General features: G+C 38.3%; 1 protein-coding gene across 1 annotated transcript in view; it reads left to right on the top strand.

The window, feature by feature from the left end:
- PMS2 (PMS1 homolog 2, mismatch repair system component) overlaps window positions 1-17894 on the top strand; it is a 31465-nt gene extending 13571 nt beyond the window's left edge. Inside the window, exons 8-15 of the mRNA XM_053694981.1 lie at window positions 4662-4761; window positions 5533-5617; window positions 6782-6934; window positions 10085-10925; window positions 12088-12255; window positions 12335-12435; window positions 15953-16122; window positions 17422-17894. Of these exons, the coding sequence (XP_053550956.1) occupies window positions 4662-4761; window positions 5533-5617; window positions 6782-6934; window positions 10085-10925; window positions 12088-12255; window positions 12335-12435; window positions 15953-16122; window positions 17422-17565 (1762 nt within the window). The 3' untranslated portion in view covers window positions 17566-17894. The remainder of the gene's footprint in view (window positions 1-4661; window positions 4762-5532; window positions 5618-6781; window positions 6935-10084; window positions 10926-12087; window positions 12256-12334; window positions 12436-15952; window positions 16123-17421) is intronic.
- The last annotated feature ends 813 nt before the right edge of the window (window positions 17895-18707 follow it).

Below are 18707 nucleotides of genomic sequence, written 5' to 3'. Positions count from 1 at the left end.
ATTATATCCTGTGCCGTCTGACAGATTAGAATTTTGGGACAAAATCCCTAAAGTTGATGGGGCTATTTCTACCCTTGCTAAACGTACTACTATTCCTACGTCAGATGGTACTTCGTTTAAGGATCCTTTAGATAGGAAAATTGAATCCTTTCTAAGAAAAGCTTATCTGTGTTCAGGTAATCTTCTTAGACCTGCTATATCATTGGCTGATGTTGCTGCAGCTTCAACTTTTTGGTTGGAAACTTTAGCGCAACAAGTAACAGATCATGATTCTCATAATATTATTCTTCTTCTTCAACATGCTAATAATTTTATCTGTGATGCCATTTTTGATATTATCAGAGTTGATGTCAGGTTTATGTCTCTAGCTATTTTAGCTAGAAGAGCTTTATGGCTTAAAACTTGGAATGCTGATATGTCTTCTAAATCAACTCTACTTTCCATTTCTTTCCAGGGTAACACATTATTTGGTTCTCAGTTGGATTCTATTATCTCAACTGTTACTGGTGGAAAAGGAACTTTTTTACCACAGGATAAAAAATCTAAGGGTAAAAACAGGGCTAATAATCGTTTTCGTTCCTTTCGTTTCAACAAAGAACAAAAGCCTGATCCTTCATCCTAAGGAGCAGTTTCAGTTTGGAAACCATCTCCAGTCTGGAATAAATCCAAGCCTTCTAGAAAAGCAAAGCCAGCTTCTAAGTCCACATGAAGGTGCGGCCCTCATTCCAGCTCAGCTGGTAGGGGGCAGGTTACGTTTTTTTCAAAGAAATTTGGATCAATTCTGTTCACAATCTTTGGATTCAGAACATTGTTTCAGAAGGGTACAGAATTGGTTTCAAGATGAGACCTCCTGCAAAGAGATTTTTTCTTTCCCGTGTCCCAGTAAATCCAGTGAAAGCTTCAAGCATTTCTGAAATGTGTTTCAGATCTAGAGTTGGCTGGAAAGAAGTAATTCAGACCAGTTCTGGATCTAAAAATATTGAATCGTTATGTAAGGATACCAACGTTCAAAATGGTAACTGTAAGGACTATCTTGCCTTTTATTCAGCAAGGGCATTATATGTCCACAATAGATTTACAGGATGCATATCTGCATATTCCGATTCATCCAGATCATTATCAGTTCCTGAGATTCTCTTTCCTGGACAAGCATTACCAGTTTGTGGCTCTGCCGTTTGGCCTAGCTACAGCTCCAAGAATTTTTTCAAAGGTTCTCGGTGCCCTTCTGTCTGTAATCAGAGAACAGGGTATTGTGGTATTTCCTTATTTGGACGATATCTTGGTACTTGCTCAGTCTTCACATTTAGCAGAATCTCATACGAATCGACTTGTGTTGTTTCTTCAAGATCATGGTTGGAGGATCAATTCACTAAAAAGTTCATTGATTCCTCAGACAAGGGTAACCTTTCTGGGTTTCCAGATAGATTCAGTGTCCATGACTGTCTTTGACAGACAAGAGACGTCTAAAATTGATTTCAGCTTGTCGAAACCTTCAGTCACAATCATTCCCTTCGGTAGCCTTGCATGGAAATTCTAGGTCTTATGACTGCTGCATCGGACGCGATCCCCTTTGCTCGTTTTCACATGCGACCTCTTCAGCTCTGTATGCTGAATCAATGGTGCAGGGATTACACAAAGATATCTCAATTAATATCTTTAAAACCGATTGTACGACACTCTCTAACGTGGTGGACAGATCACCATTGTTTAACTCAGGGGGCTTCTTTTGTTCTTCCGACCTGGACTGTAATTTCAACAGATGCAAGTCTTACAGGTTGGGGAGCTGTGTGGGGATCTCTGACGGCACAAGGAGTTTGGGAATCTCAGGAGGTGAGATTACCGATCAATATTTTGGAACTCCGTGCAATTTTCAGAGCTCTTCAGTCTTGGCCTCTTCTGAAGAGAGAATCGTTCATTTGTTTTCAGACAGACAATGTCCCAACTGTGGCATACACCAATCATCAAGGAGGGACTCACAGTCCTCTGGCTATGAAAGAAGTATCTCGAATTCTGGTTTGGGTGGAATCCAGCTCCTGTCTAATCTCTGCGGTTCATATCCCAGGTATAGAGAATTGGGAAGCGGATTATCTCAGTCATCAAACGTTGCATCCGGGCGAATGGTCTCTTCACCCAGAGGTATTTCTTCAGATTGTTCAAATGTGGGAACTTCCAGAAATAGATCTGATGGCGTCTCATCTAAACAAGAAACTTCCCAGGTATCAGTCCAGATCCCGGGATCCTCAGGCGGAGGCAGTGGATGCATTATCACTTCCTTGGAAGTATCATCCTGCCTATATCTTTCCGCCTCTAGTTCTTCTTCCAAGAGTAATCTCCAAGATTCTGAAGGAATGCTCGTTTGTTCTGCTGGTAGCTCCAGCATGGCCTCACAGGTTTTGGTATGCGGATCTTGTCCGGATGGCCTCTTGCCAACCGTGGACTCTTCCGTTAAGACCAGACCTTCTGTCGCAAGGTCCTTTTTTCCATCAGGATCTCAAATCCTTAAATTTAAAGGTATGGAGATTGAACGCTTGATTCTTGGTCAAAGAGGTTTCTCTGACTCTGTGATTAATACTATGTTACAGGCTCGTAAATCTGTATCCAGAGAGATATATTATAGAGTCTGGAAGACTTATATTTCTTGGTGTCTTTCTCATCATTTTTCTTGGCATTCTTTTAGAATTCCGAGAATATTACAGTTTCTTCAGGATGGTTTAGATAAAGGTTTGTCCGCAAGTTCTTTGAAAGGACAAATCTCTGCTCTTTCTCTTCTTTTTCACAGAAAGATTGCTAATCTTCCTGATATTCATTGTTTTGTACAAGCTTTGGTTCGTATAAAACCTGTCATTAAGTCAATTTCTCCTCCTTGGAGTTTGAATTTGGTTCTGGGGGCTCTTCAAGCTCCTCCTTTTGAACCCATGCATTCATTGGACATTAAATTACTTTCTTGGAAAGTTTTGTTCCTTTTGGCGATCTCTTCTGCCAGAAGAGTCTCTGAATTATCTGCTCTTTCTTGTGAGTCTCCTTTTCTGATTTTTCATCAGGATAAGGCGGTGTTGCGAACTTCTTTTGAATTTTTACCTAAGGTTGTGAATTCCAACAACATTAGTAGAGAAATTGTGGTTCCCTCATTATGTCCTAATCCTAAGAATTCTAAGGAGAAATCGTTGCATTCTTTGGATGTTGTTAGAGCTTTGAAATATTATGTTGAAGCTACTAAGTCTTTCCGAAAGACTTCTAGTCTATTTGTTATCTTTTCCGGTTCTAGAAAAGGCCAGAAAGCTTCTGCCATTTCTTTGGCATCTTGGTTGAAATCTTTAATTCATCATGCCTATGTCGAGTCGGATAAGACTCCGCCTCAAAGGATTACAGCTCATTCTACTAGGTCAGTTTCTACTTCCTGGGCGTTTAGGAATGAAGCTTCGGTTGATCAGATTTGCAAAGCAGCAACTTGGTCCTCTTTGCATACTTTTACTAAATTCTACCATTTTGATGTATTTTCTTCTTCTGAAGCAGTTTTTGGTAGAAAAGTACTTCAGGCAGCGGTTTCAGTTTGAATCTTCTGTTTGTTTTTCATTAAACTTTATTTTGGGTGTGGATTATTTTCAGCAGGAATTGGCTGTCTTTATTTTATCCCTCCCTCTCTAGTGACTCTTGCGTGGAAAGATCCACATCTTGGGTAGTCATTATCCCATACGTCACTAGCTCATGGACTCTTGCTAATTACATGAAAGAAAACATAATTTATGTAAGAACTTACCTGATAAATTCATTTCTTTCATATTAGCAAGAGTCCATGAGGCCCACCCTTTTTGTGGTGGTTATGATTTTTTTGTATAAAGCACAATTATTCCAATTCCTTATTTTATATGCTTTCGCACTTTTTTCTTATCACCCCACTTCTTGGCTATTCGTTAAACTGATTTGTGGGTGTGGTGAGGGGTGTATTTGTAGGCATTTTGAGGTTTGGGAAACTTTGCCCCTCCTGGTAGGAATGTATATCCCATACGTCACTAGCTCATGTACTCTTGCTAATATGAAAGAAATGAATTTATCAGGTAAGTTCTTACATAAATTATGTTTTTTCGACGGGATTGTCACGCAAAGGGACTTTGTAGCCAATATCTAAACGCACGTGAATGCATTTTAGGTTTGACTAGAACATTTTTGCAGTTTAATTTATTGAACAGAAATGCTTCTGATAAAATCTATCACTGTTTTAGTGATCCCATTTACGTTTGATTTATGTCTGCCTTGAGAACTTGCATTTACTGTTTGCAGCTACTCGCATTGTATCAGTGCCTAAGCAAAATGCTTGTCACTGCTTGTACACTGAGCACCCACATGCTGCGAATACAAGTGCACAAGACATATGTAAGTATGCTCCACAAGACAAGTGCAGAGTAAAAACAGTCACTAAAACAGGAATGGCTTTTATAAGAAGCATATTTGCTTTATACAGTGTAATGAAAAACAAGATATATTTTTTATTTACGATGGTCTGAAATGATGATTAGCGTATGCTATATATTTATTTATTTATACATTAGTATTTGAAACACACTGCTAAATTACAAGAAAAAATATTAGTCTAATAAATCCTCTTATAACAAGATAGGAAATTCTATAGGTTTACCCAGAAACTAAATATGTCATGTTCTCAGCATTACAGGATATATATCCCGCTGTGACCACGGGGTGGGAAGGAGCTCTACAGACAGGCAGTTTTTTTTCATTAACCAACGTCCGTGTGATCCAGCAAAGGTAAACACGCCCCTCTTTGATAGTTTTAATAAAGGTTTACTGTGAAGTGGGAAATCGTTCTTCAGTGCTTTAAATGCAATGGGTTACACCTGGTATTATAGGGACACTTAACACTAAATACATTTCATGCACCTTCTCTAATCATGGGTGATGCCATTTTGGAATCTTGGTAACACTGCAGGTATCTGAAGGAGAATTACTGCACATGCGCCAACACATCAGCACTGAAATGTAGTGAAAGTTAGATTTAAACATGGCGGCACTCATGACTAGAGGGAGGTGGGAATAACCTCAGTACTATGCTTCTAAAATGTTTACTCTCCCTTTAAAAGGACATTAAATACACTTTGAGATTGTAATATAAAAACACTTTGCAAAATACCTTTATTATTTATTTTGCCACCTTTTCTTGTAGTTTAAGTCTTACAATAAAAAGGTTTTCCCCTTTTGAGAGCTGGAAGTGCACACTGCACGTATCTGTCCCAAGAGGTTTCCTGTGCAATACTGCCCCTTACGCCTGCACAACCAATTGCACTAGGGAATGCCAATCACCCCAAACAAGCGAGTGTCAGGGTGATTGATCTCAGCACCTCAGAGGTGATGGAGAGGAAAAAGAGGCAGTTTAACCCAAAGAAGCATGTGTGTGGCTTAAACCAATTTCATTCATCTATGTGCAGTTACATTTTTAATGGAATGTCCCTTTAATAATGTCTTAAATATAAATAAACGTGTTAAATAGAAATCGGGTTACAAGTTTGTCTTTCTTTTCAGGTTACTAAGCTTGTGAATGAGGTATATCACACCTATAACAGACACCAGTACCCGTTTGTTGTTCTGAATATCTGCGTCAATTCTGGTGAGCTGTGATAGTGTTTTTATCTAACCATGTTGATTACAATAATTAAAGCGACATTAAAGTCTAAAGGTGATGCACTAATTTTTTTAAAGCTTGTAGTTCTAATACTAGCGACCCAATATAAAAATAGGCACTAAAGAATAAATACATAAAAATAAAAACTAATAAATCAATCATCTTCTTCCAGTTAGAGGTAGGGATGGGCGAATGTTTCTAAAAATTCGAACTTTAAAACTAATTTTGATACATTCGTTTGTTCGAATCGAATTTCAAATGTTTATATAACATTCTATTTTCACATTTTTGTTTTCGGATTTTTCAATAAAATTCAAAAATATTCGTTCGAATAATAAAATGTTTAGCTATATATTCATTCAATTTCGAAATGTAATATTCGAATGTGACATTTAATTTCTAATGTCACATTCGATTTCGAAATAGTATTTCTAGTCTAATGCTGTGTTGTATAAATGTAATATTAGAAAGTGACATTCGAAAACTGTAAATAACATTCGATAATAGAATTTTTAAGAATATTCATTCTTATCAACATTCTATTATGTAAATCGAATTTCTACAATAACATTCGAATATAAACACATTCGCCATCCCTAGTTAGAGGATACTGGTCAGTCAAATATTTTTATGATCCACAGAACTGTCCTTTAGTGCGTGGCTTTTTCTAGCATTGCACAGTTTAGTTGTAACATCTCTTATAAAAGTTAAAGGGACTTGAAACCCAAAATTTTTCTTTCATGATTTTGATTGAACATAGAAATTTAAACAGCTTTCCGGTTTACTTCCATCAAAACCACTGGTTTCTAACTAAACACATGGGTGAGTCAATGACTATATTTATATATATATATATATCCACCAATCAGCAGCTAGAACCTAGGTTCTTTGCTGCTCCTAAGCTTACACCTAGATAAACCTTTTAGCAAAGGATAACAAGAGAAGGAAACAAATTAAAGAATAGAAGTAAATTGGAAAGTTGTATTCTCTGTCTAATTATGACTTTACTGTCCCTTTTAATAGTTATATGGAAAACAAAATGGTTAATTAAAAAATAATAGCAACATAAAAAACCATCTTATTTCTCTAGTCAGGAATGTGAAAATTACGAGCAGCTATATATATATACTGTATTTTTCTTTTTTGCAGAGTGTGTTGATATTAATGTCACTCCAGACAAGAGACAAATTTTACTGCAAGAAGAAAAGCTTTTGCTGGCTATTCTAAAGACGTCCCTGAATGCCATGTATGGCAGCGACGTCAACAAGTTAAACGTCAATCAGACTGTAATGGATGCCGCTGGTATGTAAGCAACAATCTGTAGTTGTGGGCAAAGTGCCTGGCAAAAATATTAACCCTTTATCGACATGACATAGCCTGTACGTCACAAGTCATTAGGGGGTTTTCATGCCAGTAATAACACGGGTGTCGCCACAAGCAGCGAGGCGCGCCTTTTCTGCATGCCTCATTCAACCAGAGCACAATCTCGCCAATGCTAATTAACCCCTACACCTACGTACACGATACAATGCCTTGTAAAAATATTCACCCCCCCCCCTTGACTTTTTACCTATTTTGTTACATTACAGCCTTAAGTTCAATGTTTTATTAATCTGAATTTTATGTGATGGATCAGAACACAATAGTCTAAGTTGGTGAAGTGAAATGAGAAAAATATATACATAAATAAAACTATTTTTTAGGAATAGAAAACAAAAAAATTGGCATGTGCGTATGTATTCACCCCCTTTGTTATGAAGCCCATAAAAAGCTCTGATGCAACCAATTACCTTCAGAAGTCACATAATTAGTGAAATGATGTCCACCTGTGTGCAATCTAAGTGTCACATGATCTGTCATTACATATACACACCTTTTTTGAAAGGCCCCAGAGGCTGCAACACCTAAGCAAAAGGCACCACTAACCAAACACTGCCATGAAGACCAAGGAACTCTCCAATCAAGTAAGGGACAATTTTGTTGAGAAGTAAAAGTCAGGGTTAGGTTATAAAAAAATATCCAAATCTTTGATGATCCCCAGGAGCACCATCAAATCTATCATAACCAAATGGAAAGAACATGGCACAACAGCAAAACTGCCAAGAGACGGCCGCCCACCAAAACACACGGACCGGGCAAGGAGGACATTAATCAGAGAGGCAGCACAGAGACCTAGGGTAGCCCTGGAGGAGCTGCAGAGTTCCACAGCAGAGACTGGAGTATCTGTACATAGGACGACAATAAGCCATACTCTCCATAGAGTTGGGCTTTATGGCAGAGTGGCCAGAAGAAAGCCATTACTTTCAGCAAAAAAACAAAATGGCACGTTTTGAGTTTGCGAAAAGGCATGTGGGAGACTCCCAAAATGTATGGAGGAAGGTGCTCTGGTCTGATGAGACTAAAATTGAACTTTTCGGCCATCAAGGAAAATGCTATGTCTGGCGAAAACCCAACACATCAAATCACCCAAAGAACATCATCCCCACAGTGAAACATGGTGGTGGCAGCATCCTGCTGTGGGGATGTTTTTCAGCAGCCGGGACTGGGAAACTGGTCAGAGTTGAGGGAAAGATGGATGGTGCTAAATACAGGGATATTCTTGAGCAAAACCTGTACCACTCTGTGCGTGATTTGAGGCTAGGACGGAGGTTCACCTTCAATGACCCGAAACACACAGCTAAAGCAACACTTGAGTGGTTTAAGGGGAAACATGTTAATGTGTTGGAATGGCCTAGTCAAAGCCCAGACCTCAATCCAATAGAAAATCTGTGGTCAGACTTAAAGATTGCTGTTCACAAGCGCAGACCATCCAACTTGAAGGAGCTGGAGCAGTTTTGCAAGGAGGAATGGGCAAAAATCCCAGTGGTAAAATGTGGCAAGCTCATAGAGACTTAGAGGTGTGATTGCCGCAAAAGGTGGCTCTACAAAGTATTGACTTTAGGGGGTGAATAGTTATGCACATTGACTTTTTCTGTTATTTTGTCCTATTTGTTGTTTGCTTCACAATAATAATAAAAAAAAACATCTTCAAAGTTGTGGGCATGTTCTGTAAATTAAATGATGCAAATCCTCAAACAATCCATGTTAATTCCAGGTTGTGAGGCAACAAAACACGAAAAATGCCAAGGGGGGTGAATACGTTTGCAAGGCATTGTATGTTGGCTGTCAAAGGGAAAGTCTACTCTAAAATTGTTATTGTTTAAAAATATAGATAACGCCTTTACTACCCATTCCCCAGCTTTGCACAACCAACATTGTTGTATTAAAAAAACTTTATAACATTGAAACCTCTAAATTTCTGCCTGTTTCTAGGCCACTACAGACAGCCTCTTATCACATGTTTTTTTATTAGCTTTTCACAACAGGTGACTGCTAGTTCATGTGGGCCATATAGATAACATTGGGCTCTCTCCCGTGGAATAGTGCAGGAACCAGCACTAATTGGCTGAAATGCAAGTCTGTAAATAGACCTGAGATAAGGGGGCAGTCTGCAGAGGCTTAGATACAAGGTAATCACAGAGGTAAAAAGTGTATTAATATAACTGTGTTGGTTATGCAAAACTGGGGAATGGGTAATAAAGGGATTATCTTTCTTTTTAAACAATAACCATTTTGGAATAGACTGTCCCTTTTAAATGTTTTTAGAAAGCCCATAATATTTTATTTTTTAATAGTGTTTTTTATTACAGTTTTATACATTAGTGTTAATTAACTCGCACCATTGAACAGTACAAAAAAATTGTCTAGTACATAAACAATAGTTGATTTAATAAGTTTGTAGGGGATTATGTCAATTTATGACCTAATTGACATTATGTTTCAATGTGTCTGGTCGTTCCCATAGGGCTGTTCCACGGTGGTAGTTGGTAATCTGCCTTTTAGGGGTGTGGGATGAGAGGAGCAGGGTGCTAGCAGGGCTTGGGGGGAGGATCTTAGCAGTTGAGGTGGCCCATAATTTTTATAGTATCTTAAAGGGTTTTTTTTCTTCACAATTTGTCACTATCACATTTTAATGCTAGAAAAAAACATTTGTTTATACTGTAGGAGCCAGTGGAACGTTTTGCCTCATTGCTCGAGTAGGTAGTGACTGCCAAGAAAATTAAGTTTTAAGACCTTAGATATATTTATGGCTAATAACAGAATGTAAGGTCCCTTGTGATAAATGGGCAGCTATTCTAACGACATTACTGTCGTTAAAAAACAGGGATCATTATCATCTGTAAAGCTTGAACCCAATAGACATTTAGGGCTTTGTTTATCAAGTTGCAGAGATCGCTTTGGAGCGTTTCTGTGCAGCGCTACTGTGTGATATAACCGATATACCAGTTTGTATGCAACATCACTTTTTAGAGCCAAAGTAGTGCGAGTTCATTAGCAAAAGAATAATTCAATTAAGCTAACGATAAACATTTCTACAAGATATTAATACTGGTATTTTTTTTTCTTTTTTAGGTAATGTAAAGAAAGTAAATTCAGATATCTCAGAGTCCCCTACTGCAGAACATAATGCAGTACCTGTAAAAGGGGAGATTGCTCTCTTTAGGCTGAGAGAAGCTTTCTCTCTCCATCAAAAGCCACAAACTAACAATCCAAATAACAATTCTACTAAATTACAATCTCCCCCAGCCCAAAGGAAACTTCAGTCCTTTTTTAGTAGTGCTCCAAAGATTAAAAATTCTACTACCGAACGCTCCCTGGATACAAATAATCTTAAGAAGGAAGCAGAGAATGAGGATCTCTGTGTCAAAGAATTTGCACCAGAACGTGACACTGATTCTGGGAAAGGAACAAGTAATACCCTTGATTTTGAGAGAGAATATAGAACCCCAGAAGTCCGTAGCCATCAAAGTAGTGCGAGTTTATCAAACTCACCAGAGATACCAGAAAGGCTCGGATGTAAAGACGATGGTCTGGTTTCTGAGTATAGTATGACACAGTCAGAAGCCATGTTGGAATCTGCACAACAGGATATGACCGATGAAGTGGGTAAAGTTTGGGCAAAGGAGTGTGAACTTGGGCCAGATACCAAGAGGTTAAAAACTGAAGACAGCGCAGAGCCAAGAAGCATTAGAAGAGAGGAGAAGTTACATATTGATAGTATAGATGCGCCAGTAAATATAATTAGAAGAACTGTACCGCTACACTTCTCTATGTGTCAGCTGACCAAAAGAATGAAGAGGTTGAAACTCAGGCAGCAAGAGAGAGAAGATACTGAAAGGTACCGAAGGTTCAGGGCAAAAATAAGCCCAGGCGAGAATCAGGCGGCTGAAGCAGAGCTACAGAAAGAGATCAGGTATTTACAGAGCATTACAATTGTGTAAATCGTTATATGTAGCTGAGTGCAGCCCCTTTTATTGGAGTTTAGAAGACAATGACCTTTTAGATTAATTGTATGGGAAATTAAGAATTAAAGAGACAGTGAAGTCAAAACTATCACGATTCACACAGAGCATTCCGTTTTAAACAACTTTTGTTCTCTTGGAGTAAATCTAGGTAGGCAGGGGGGGGAAAGCTCAGGAGCGTGCACGTGTCCTTAGTACTCTATGGCAGCAGTGAAATACATTGTTGTATATGCTGCTGCCATAGAGTATTAAAGACATGCACTCTCCTGAGCTCTTAATAGCCTACCTAGATTTACTCTTCAACAAAGGATACCAAGAGAATTAAGTGATTTTGATCATAGAAGTTGGAGAGTTGTTTAAAATTGCATAAGTCATAAAAGTTTAATTTCGACTTTACTATCGTTTTTAAAGTCATGTACTGTAAGGCTGAATTTGATCCTCATTTTCTAATGTTGTGGGTTCTTTTTTCTTGAAAGATTTTAAGTAACAGGAGCAAGGTTACAGTAAGGAACTAGAGATGAGACTTGTATGTCTGTAATTTAAATGTATTTTTCCCTCATTTGCCGGCCCCCTGTATCATGGGACAGCCATCAACCAATCAAAGACTAGTATATTTATACACGGAACTTCTGCACATGCTCAGTAGGCGTTGGTGCCTCAGAAAGTGTGTGTATAAAAAGACTGCAAAATTTTATAATAAAAGTAAATTCGAAAATAATTCTATAGCAGAAATAAAGTGAAAATATTACAGAAACATTTCTAAAACAAAAAACAGTGATTATTTGCTGACACTTCTATACTTTGTGAAGTAACCAAAATGATGGAAGCTTTTGTGCAAAGTATTAGCTGTTTTAAATTTAAATAATACAGCAGTATCATTTGTAATTGGCTTATAGGCTCACATGATCATTAGCAGCCAATGAGCAGTAGAAAGAAATACAAAGTTATTGCTGTATTCACAGTTTTCAGGAAACATTTTTGATTACATTGTCCCTTTAAGATCTTCATCAGCTGTTGTTAATTTGCATAAAATTACACAGAAAATCTTGTTAGAGAAAAAGTCTCCGTTTAAACCTTTCTAATTATTTGTGCCTTTTGTTTTTATCTGTATAGTAAGGAAATGTTTGCAAAAATGGACATAATAGGCCAATTTAATCTGGGATTCATAATTACAAAGTTGGACTCAGACTTATTTATGATTGATCAGCATGCAACGGACGAGAAATACAACTTTGAAATGTTACAACAAAACACAGTTTTACAAGGACAAAGACTTATTGCGTAAGTAAAGCTATGAGCGTCTGGTTTTGTATTTATATTACGATATTTTACATTGGTTGTTTCTTTTATTTTTTTTTAGGCCACAGAAACTGAATTTAACAGCTGTTAATGAGTGTGTACTGGTTGACAATATAGAGATATTCAAGAAAAATGGATTTGATTTTGTTGTTGATGAGACCGGTGAGTAATTTACTTTCTCCTCATTTATAAAAATGAAAGATTAGATATTTTTCAGAGTGATTTTCTGTTCAGTTTGAAAAAGTTTCTCTTATATTCTGACAATTCATGAAATGAAAGTCCCTCTAATGGTTAAAACAGCTCCACACCCACCGGGAGAAGACAGAAACTAGAAATTCAACAGCGTTTAGTTCCAGCCTCCCCCTTCCTCCAGACTAATAGTGTAATTACATTTCATGCTGTCCTTGGCATTAAGATTGGCTTCTTCCAGTATCTCCACAAACTAGCTAATTATATAATGTGCAAATCATACAACTGGGCAGTTATGAACTCATTCACAAACACTGAGCAGTTATTAATTCCCTCTCAAACACCTTGGGCATACATTTAAACTAGTACACAGTTATGGGTTTATTAGGATGTGTTTATTGTATAAATATAGATAAAAATGCTGGCTATACAATTTACTACATATTATTTCTTTCCAATGGCATGGAGAGTCCACAATTCCATTAATTACTGTTGGGAAATTCAGCTCCTGGCCACCAGGAGGAGGCAAAGACACCCCAGCAAAGCTTAAGTATCCCTCCCACTTTCCATACTCCCCCAGTCATTCTTTGCCTCCATAACAAGGAGGAAGCGAAGATAGTGCTCTGAAGAAAAATTGAACTAAGTCCTTTAATAGGTAGCTTCCCTTCAAGTAGGACTGGGGTAATGCTGTGTCCATGTAAGAGTATTGGTAGCTGTTAGCTGCTTGAGGTCGCTGGGAGACTTCTCTGTTCTCTCTCTCTCCAGCAATCTATGCTAACCCCCAACCTGGCACCAGGGTTAGTTACTCTCTTTCCTTCTACGTCAGATCCCTGTCAGAGGTCTGGATAGATCTGTCAGACCTGGAAATGCTGCGACTGCTCCACAGCAGAGACCCTGGAGGGTCAGTCCTCTACATTTATTCATAGGTGAAGGGACAATACAGATATTAGAGGTCACAGTTGAGGGTCTGGGAACTAAAGTTATATCCCTTTTTGGGGATATCATTAATTTGAGCTGTTAAGCCTTTTACCCTCTAACGGCACCAGAGCTCCGGCCGTGTGTGAGATAGTTGTGTGGTGTTTTGGGGCACAGTAAGAGGGATTAGAATCAATTTATTTTTTTCCCTTTTTTCAATAAATATTGTAAGGGGTTCAGTCTTTTCCCTTCTCACACATATTAGGGCTTTGTAATACCACTAAGGGTCCTGAAAGGCTCTTATTTGAGCGTAGCTACATAAAATGAGGGTGGTATTGGTTTATATTATGAGCCGCCACGAAATGACCATATCGGAAATTGTTAATTGCCCAACCTCATTTTGGCTATTATGTGTAGCGCCCGACCCCTCTTCTGCTTATCTCCATTTTTATTTAGAGTTTGAAGAGGAGCACCAGGTTCTTTATAAAAGAACTAGTTGCGACTGTGAGATAGCACACTTTGTAGTTAGAAGCCCTATGAGTGCCCTAGATCCCTTCTTTGTTCCTCTATACAGCACCATTTTAATCAGAATCTGTAGTGGTGCGTGCTAAAAGTATGAGCTTTACTGGTATTAGATGCTGGCATAGATGGGGTTTACAGTGGGGAGATACGATGTTGCAGCTATCGTAGCTTTATTATCAGATCGCTCCCTGTACCTGCATCACAGAGTTTCTGTAATTTTATCTCCGGTGTGTTACTTCCTACCAGTCTTTTCCGTGTTCCCTACTACTGCGGGTGTTTCTGCAGGGTATGCTCTGCGACTTCTCTAATGGTTTCAAGCACTGTTGAGGCTATCATGGGTTCCAGGTTGATCCGGAGTGACTCCTTTCCGTTCCCTTGGAACGTGGCCTTGTTTATCTCTATGGGAGATGTGACAAATTCATTCCTATCTTTTGAGAGTATGATTAGAAGGCGCATTTTCTTAAGGGTGCATACTATAGCATATCAGTTTTTTTTATTGAATCTGTATTTGCTGTGTTAAATTCACTGGCCTTCCAGAACGGTCAGTGAGGATTACCAATATATACGCGTCTCTCTATGGGACTTAATCATATCCTGTGGGGTATTTGTATTCTCATAGTTTGCACTGAATTATTTTCAATTGAAAATGTACCTCTACCTTTTTAGGTTATATGTATTTATATATTACTGGTGCAAGATGAGAGTTGTCAGATTCTGTGATTTCTCCATGAGGGGTTTGTCTGCTAGTTCTCTTACTAGAACAGATTTCTGACTTTTCTGTTTTCTGCTACACAAGGAGTTGGCTAATCTCCCTTTGTTCAGGACCTGGTTAGAATCAGGCCTGTGTTTAATTATGTTGCTCCTCCTTGGAGCCTTCATCTTGTTCTCGTGTTCTACAGCAGGACTAGTTTGAGCCTATGCATGCTGTTGATATGAAACTTTTTATCTTGGAAAGTTTTATTTTTATTAGCTATTTCTTCTGCTTGTAGAGTTTGAGTTATTGGCCTTACAGTGTAACCCCACTTATTTTATTTCCATGCGGAGACGGCTGTTCTTCGTTCCAAATTAGGGTTTCTTCCCAAGGTGGTCTCTGTCCACAATATCTATCCGGAGATCGTAGTTCCTTTTTTTTTCTATCCCTTCTTTTCAGAAGGATTGTTTGCTTTACAACCTGGATGTGGTGCGTGCCTTAGTTATATCTCCAGGCTACCAAGGTTTTTAGGCAATCCTCTTCCTTGTTTGTGGTGTACGCCGGTAGGTGCAAGGGTCAAAAAGCCACTGCACTACACTTTACTTTTGGCTGAGGAGTGTCATTCGTTTTGCTTATGAGGAAGCTGGTCAGCAGCCTCCTGAGAGGATTACGGCTCACTCCTATCCGTGCTGTCTTCCTTTTTGGGTTTTTAAGAACAAACATCCATAGAAAAACAAATCTGTAGGACGCCTACTTGGTCCTCTGCATACTTTTTCTAAATTTTCTAACTTTGATGTTTTTGCCTCAGCTGAGGTTTCTTTTCGGGGTAATGTGCTTCTAGCAGTGTTGCCTTCAGTTAAGCTCCGCCTGCCTTTAGTTCTCACTGTCCATTCTGTGTCCTCTCTAGCTTGGGTATTGGTTTCACAACAGTAATGAATGGAATTGTGGACTCTCCATGCCATTGGAAAGAAAACAAAATTTATGCTTACCTGATAAAGTCTTTTCTTTCCTGGCATGGAGATTCCATGACCCGCGCTTTTACAATTTTTAGGCGGCATTTAATTTTATACAATCTTCAGGCACCTCTATACCCCTAGTGTTCTTCTCTTTCCTTTCCCTCGGCTGAATGGCTGGGGGGGTATGGGAAGTAAGAGCGATACTTAAGCTTTGTTGGGGTGTCTTTGCCTACTCCTGGTGGCCAGGAGCTGAATTTTCCAACAATAAGGAATGAAATTGTGGACTCTCCATGCCAGAAAAGAAAATGATTTATCGGGTAAGCATACATTTTGTTTTTATGTAAACTGAACATAATTTAGGTACTTGGTTCTGTCATAGCTTTATATATTACATCTTCTGTTTTAGCCCCTGTTACAGAGAGAGTCAAGCTGATTTCTTTGCCAACTAGCAAAAACTGGACCTTTGGCCAACAAGACATAGAAGAGCTTATCTTTATGTTAAGTGACTCACCGGGCATAATGTGTAGGCCGTCCCGAGTACGGCAGATGTTTGCTTCCAGATCATGCCGGAAGTCTGTGAGTAGAACCGCTGTGCTGCCTTATTATTTCATTAGACCTATTTTAAATATCATGGCAATGTTTTAACCTGCTGAGTGGATCATTACACAATCTTGTGTGCTGGGAAATTGATATCGGGGTTTGATTTTGCTATTATACTTGAGCAAGCACCCAGGTGGATGTCCGTAGAGGGTGAATTCACTTCTGTATAGTGACACACACACACACACATATATATATTTTCTATCTCTCATTCTAAAACTTTCCTGAAAGGTTATTAGTCTTACTCAGTAAGGAGTATTCTTAAATAAGTTATTCCCAGTTTTGCTTGTTAAATCATGTGCACAGCTATTTGGTATTGTGGCATTTTCTTTTATTTCTGGGTACGTATGAATCAATAAAAACAGTGCTTCTATACAGTTCATGATAATTGGTTTGCGATCATTTTGAAAAATGTTCCTGTTGGGATAATACATTAATTATAAGTTTTATAAAAAATAAAAATAAAAAAAAAGCGATAGGTGAGCAAATCCATATCCATGAAAGAGCAGTTCAACATTTATTTGAAATAGTTTAATTAAAAGCTGTTTAAATAGATATTAACCATGTGATAATTCACAATTCTTTGATTTCACTTTATTTTTTTCCTGAAATTTTCTTAATTCTAATCTAGATGAGGCAATAACATAAAGTGTGATTGTTTCCTTGTGAAACAGACCAGTCTATAACTACGCACTAGAGGCCGAGCACACTCGGATGAATACAATAGTGACTCGTTACAAACCAATTTCTGACTTAGTTGACTCTCCACTGAGAAATTAACTCTTATTTAAAAAGTGGTTTGTGTTATGGGGACAGATTAGCTGCAGAGACTGGGTATGTAAATATTATATTAATGTAGCTCAACAACCCTTAATGTATTTAAAAAAAAAAAAATAGAAGAAAGTAGGGTGTGCTCACCAAAGAGTCACCAAAAAACACACCCTGGGACCAGTTTTGTTTTTATTATTTATTTTGAGTGCTTACATTCTAGTGTCATATAGATACATTAATCCTCAGGTTTTTGGATCTGCAGTACTTGCAGTATTATATTTGCTCTGAGACATCCCGGCTTAAGGATCACTCGCAGTCCCAAGCTGCTGCTATATGTTGGTTTGTGTACAACATTAATTAGTGGTCTTGTTTGGCTACTGTGAGAAAAAGCAAAGAAAAAGATTTGACAAGAAAATGTTTATCTGTAATCATTGATCCTATTACATGTCTTCTATCTAGAAAACAAATGTTTTGACACATTGGCTTTCTCTTCTTAATAAATAGGTAATGATCGGAACAGCCTTAAATACATCTGAAATGAAGAAACTTGTGACACACATGGGAGAAATTGAGCATCCATGGAACTGCCCCCACGGACGACCAACAATGCGGCATATTGCCAGTTTAGACATGATTTCTACGGATTGATGTTTCCTGCACTTTTCTAGGGTTACTTTTATCATCACAATTACACTTCTGCTGGGGAGATTTTTATTGTGCAGGCTCTTTTTGTGCATTAATTAAACCATTCCCAGTCTGTTATGCAATTCTTAAATGCTTAAAATATTTTAGCTTGGTTTTACTTTTAAATAAATTCAGTGTTGTGGTGGGAAGCTGTGCCTTTTTTAGTGCCAGAAATTTGGGTACACATCTTAGGAAATTAGTGTATTTTTTAGTGTTCTGTATAAGATTTGTAAGATAAAAAGTGCAATTTTGTAAATCATATTGAAATAAAAAAATATTTTTTAACATAAAAATTCAGCTTTAGAAAGCCATTAAATTATATATTTGAGATTGTGTGTGTGTATGTATATATGTGTGTGTGTACATATAAAGGCTACGTTTACACTATATTGTAGTCTACAAAGCGTTCAATAGCAGTTTGTCCAAAAAAAAAATGTACTTACCTGAATTAAATTATATACAGGTGGGCCTCGGTTCAATTTACGCCGGTTCAGAATAACAACCTTTTTTTTCCAGTCACGTGACTGCTATTGAAAAGCTTTGGAAATCAATGCACTAATTAAAATAGCCAGTAGGTGGAGCTGTCCACTTGTTTTGCAGCAAAGTTATGCAACTTGGCCTTAAATTGATCTGTGTACACATATCAGACCAGATCTATCGAGCAAAATTTAGCAGGCACTTCCCTATTATCTTCCTGTCCAGCTGCTTGAGGTGAGGGTGCCTAACTGCTTATTAATCACTGCAGATTGAAATGCATAGAATAGGTGCAGACCCAATATTATCTAACATGCTAACAATGCAGAGAACTGATTGCTGAAAAATGCAAGTAAAAAAACGTTTTTGTGCTTGGATAGGGGAGGACCCTGAGACGCACGACGTATGACGTCGATACGCATGCAAGACCGAAGCTGTGCTTGAGTCCCAGCTACACGCGGAGTACATCTCCAACCCTCCATAGGCAGCGAGTTTGTCCTGTGTCTGCCTGGAGAATCATTTCTGTAGCAGAGGACGTCGGGGATCCTAGAAGGCAACTGAAGGCCGTTTGCCAAGGCCGCAGCCTATGTTCAGCCCTGCAGGCACCGGAACACCTGGGGACGTAATAAGGA

This window comes from Bombina bombina, chromosome 11 (genome assembly GCF_027579735.1).
Source record: "Bombina bombina isolate aBomBom1 chromosome 11, aBomBom1.pri, whole genome shotgun sequence".
Classification (NCBI taxonomy): domain Eukaryota; kingdom Metazoa; phylum Chordata; class Amphibia; order Anura; family Bombinatoridae; genus Bombina; species Bombina bombina.
The sequence above is the reverse complement of the archived record's forward strand: the minus strand, read 5'-3'. Positions and strand labels throughout refer to the sequence as shown.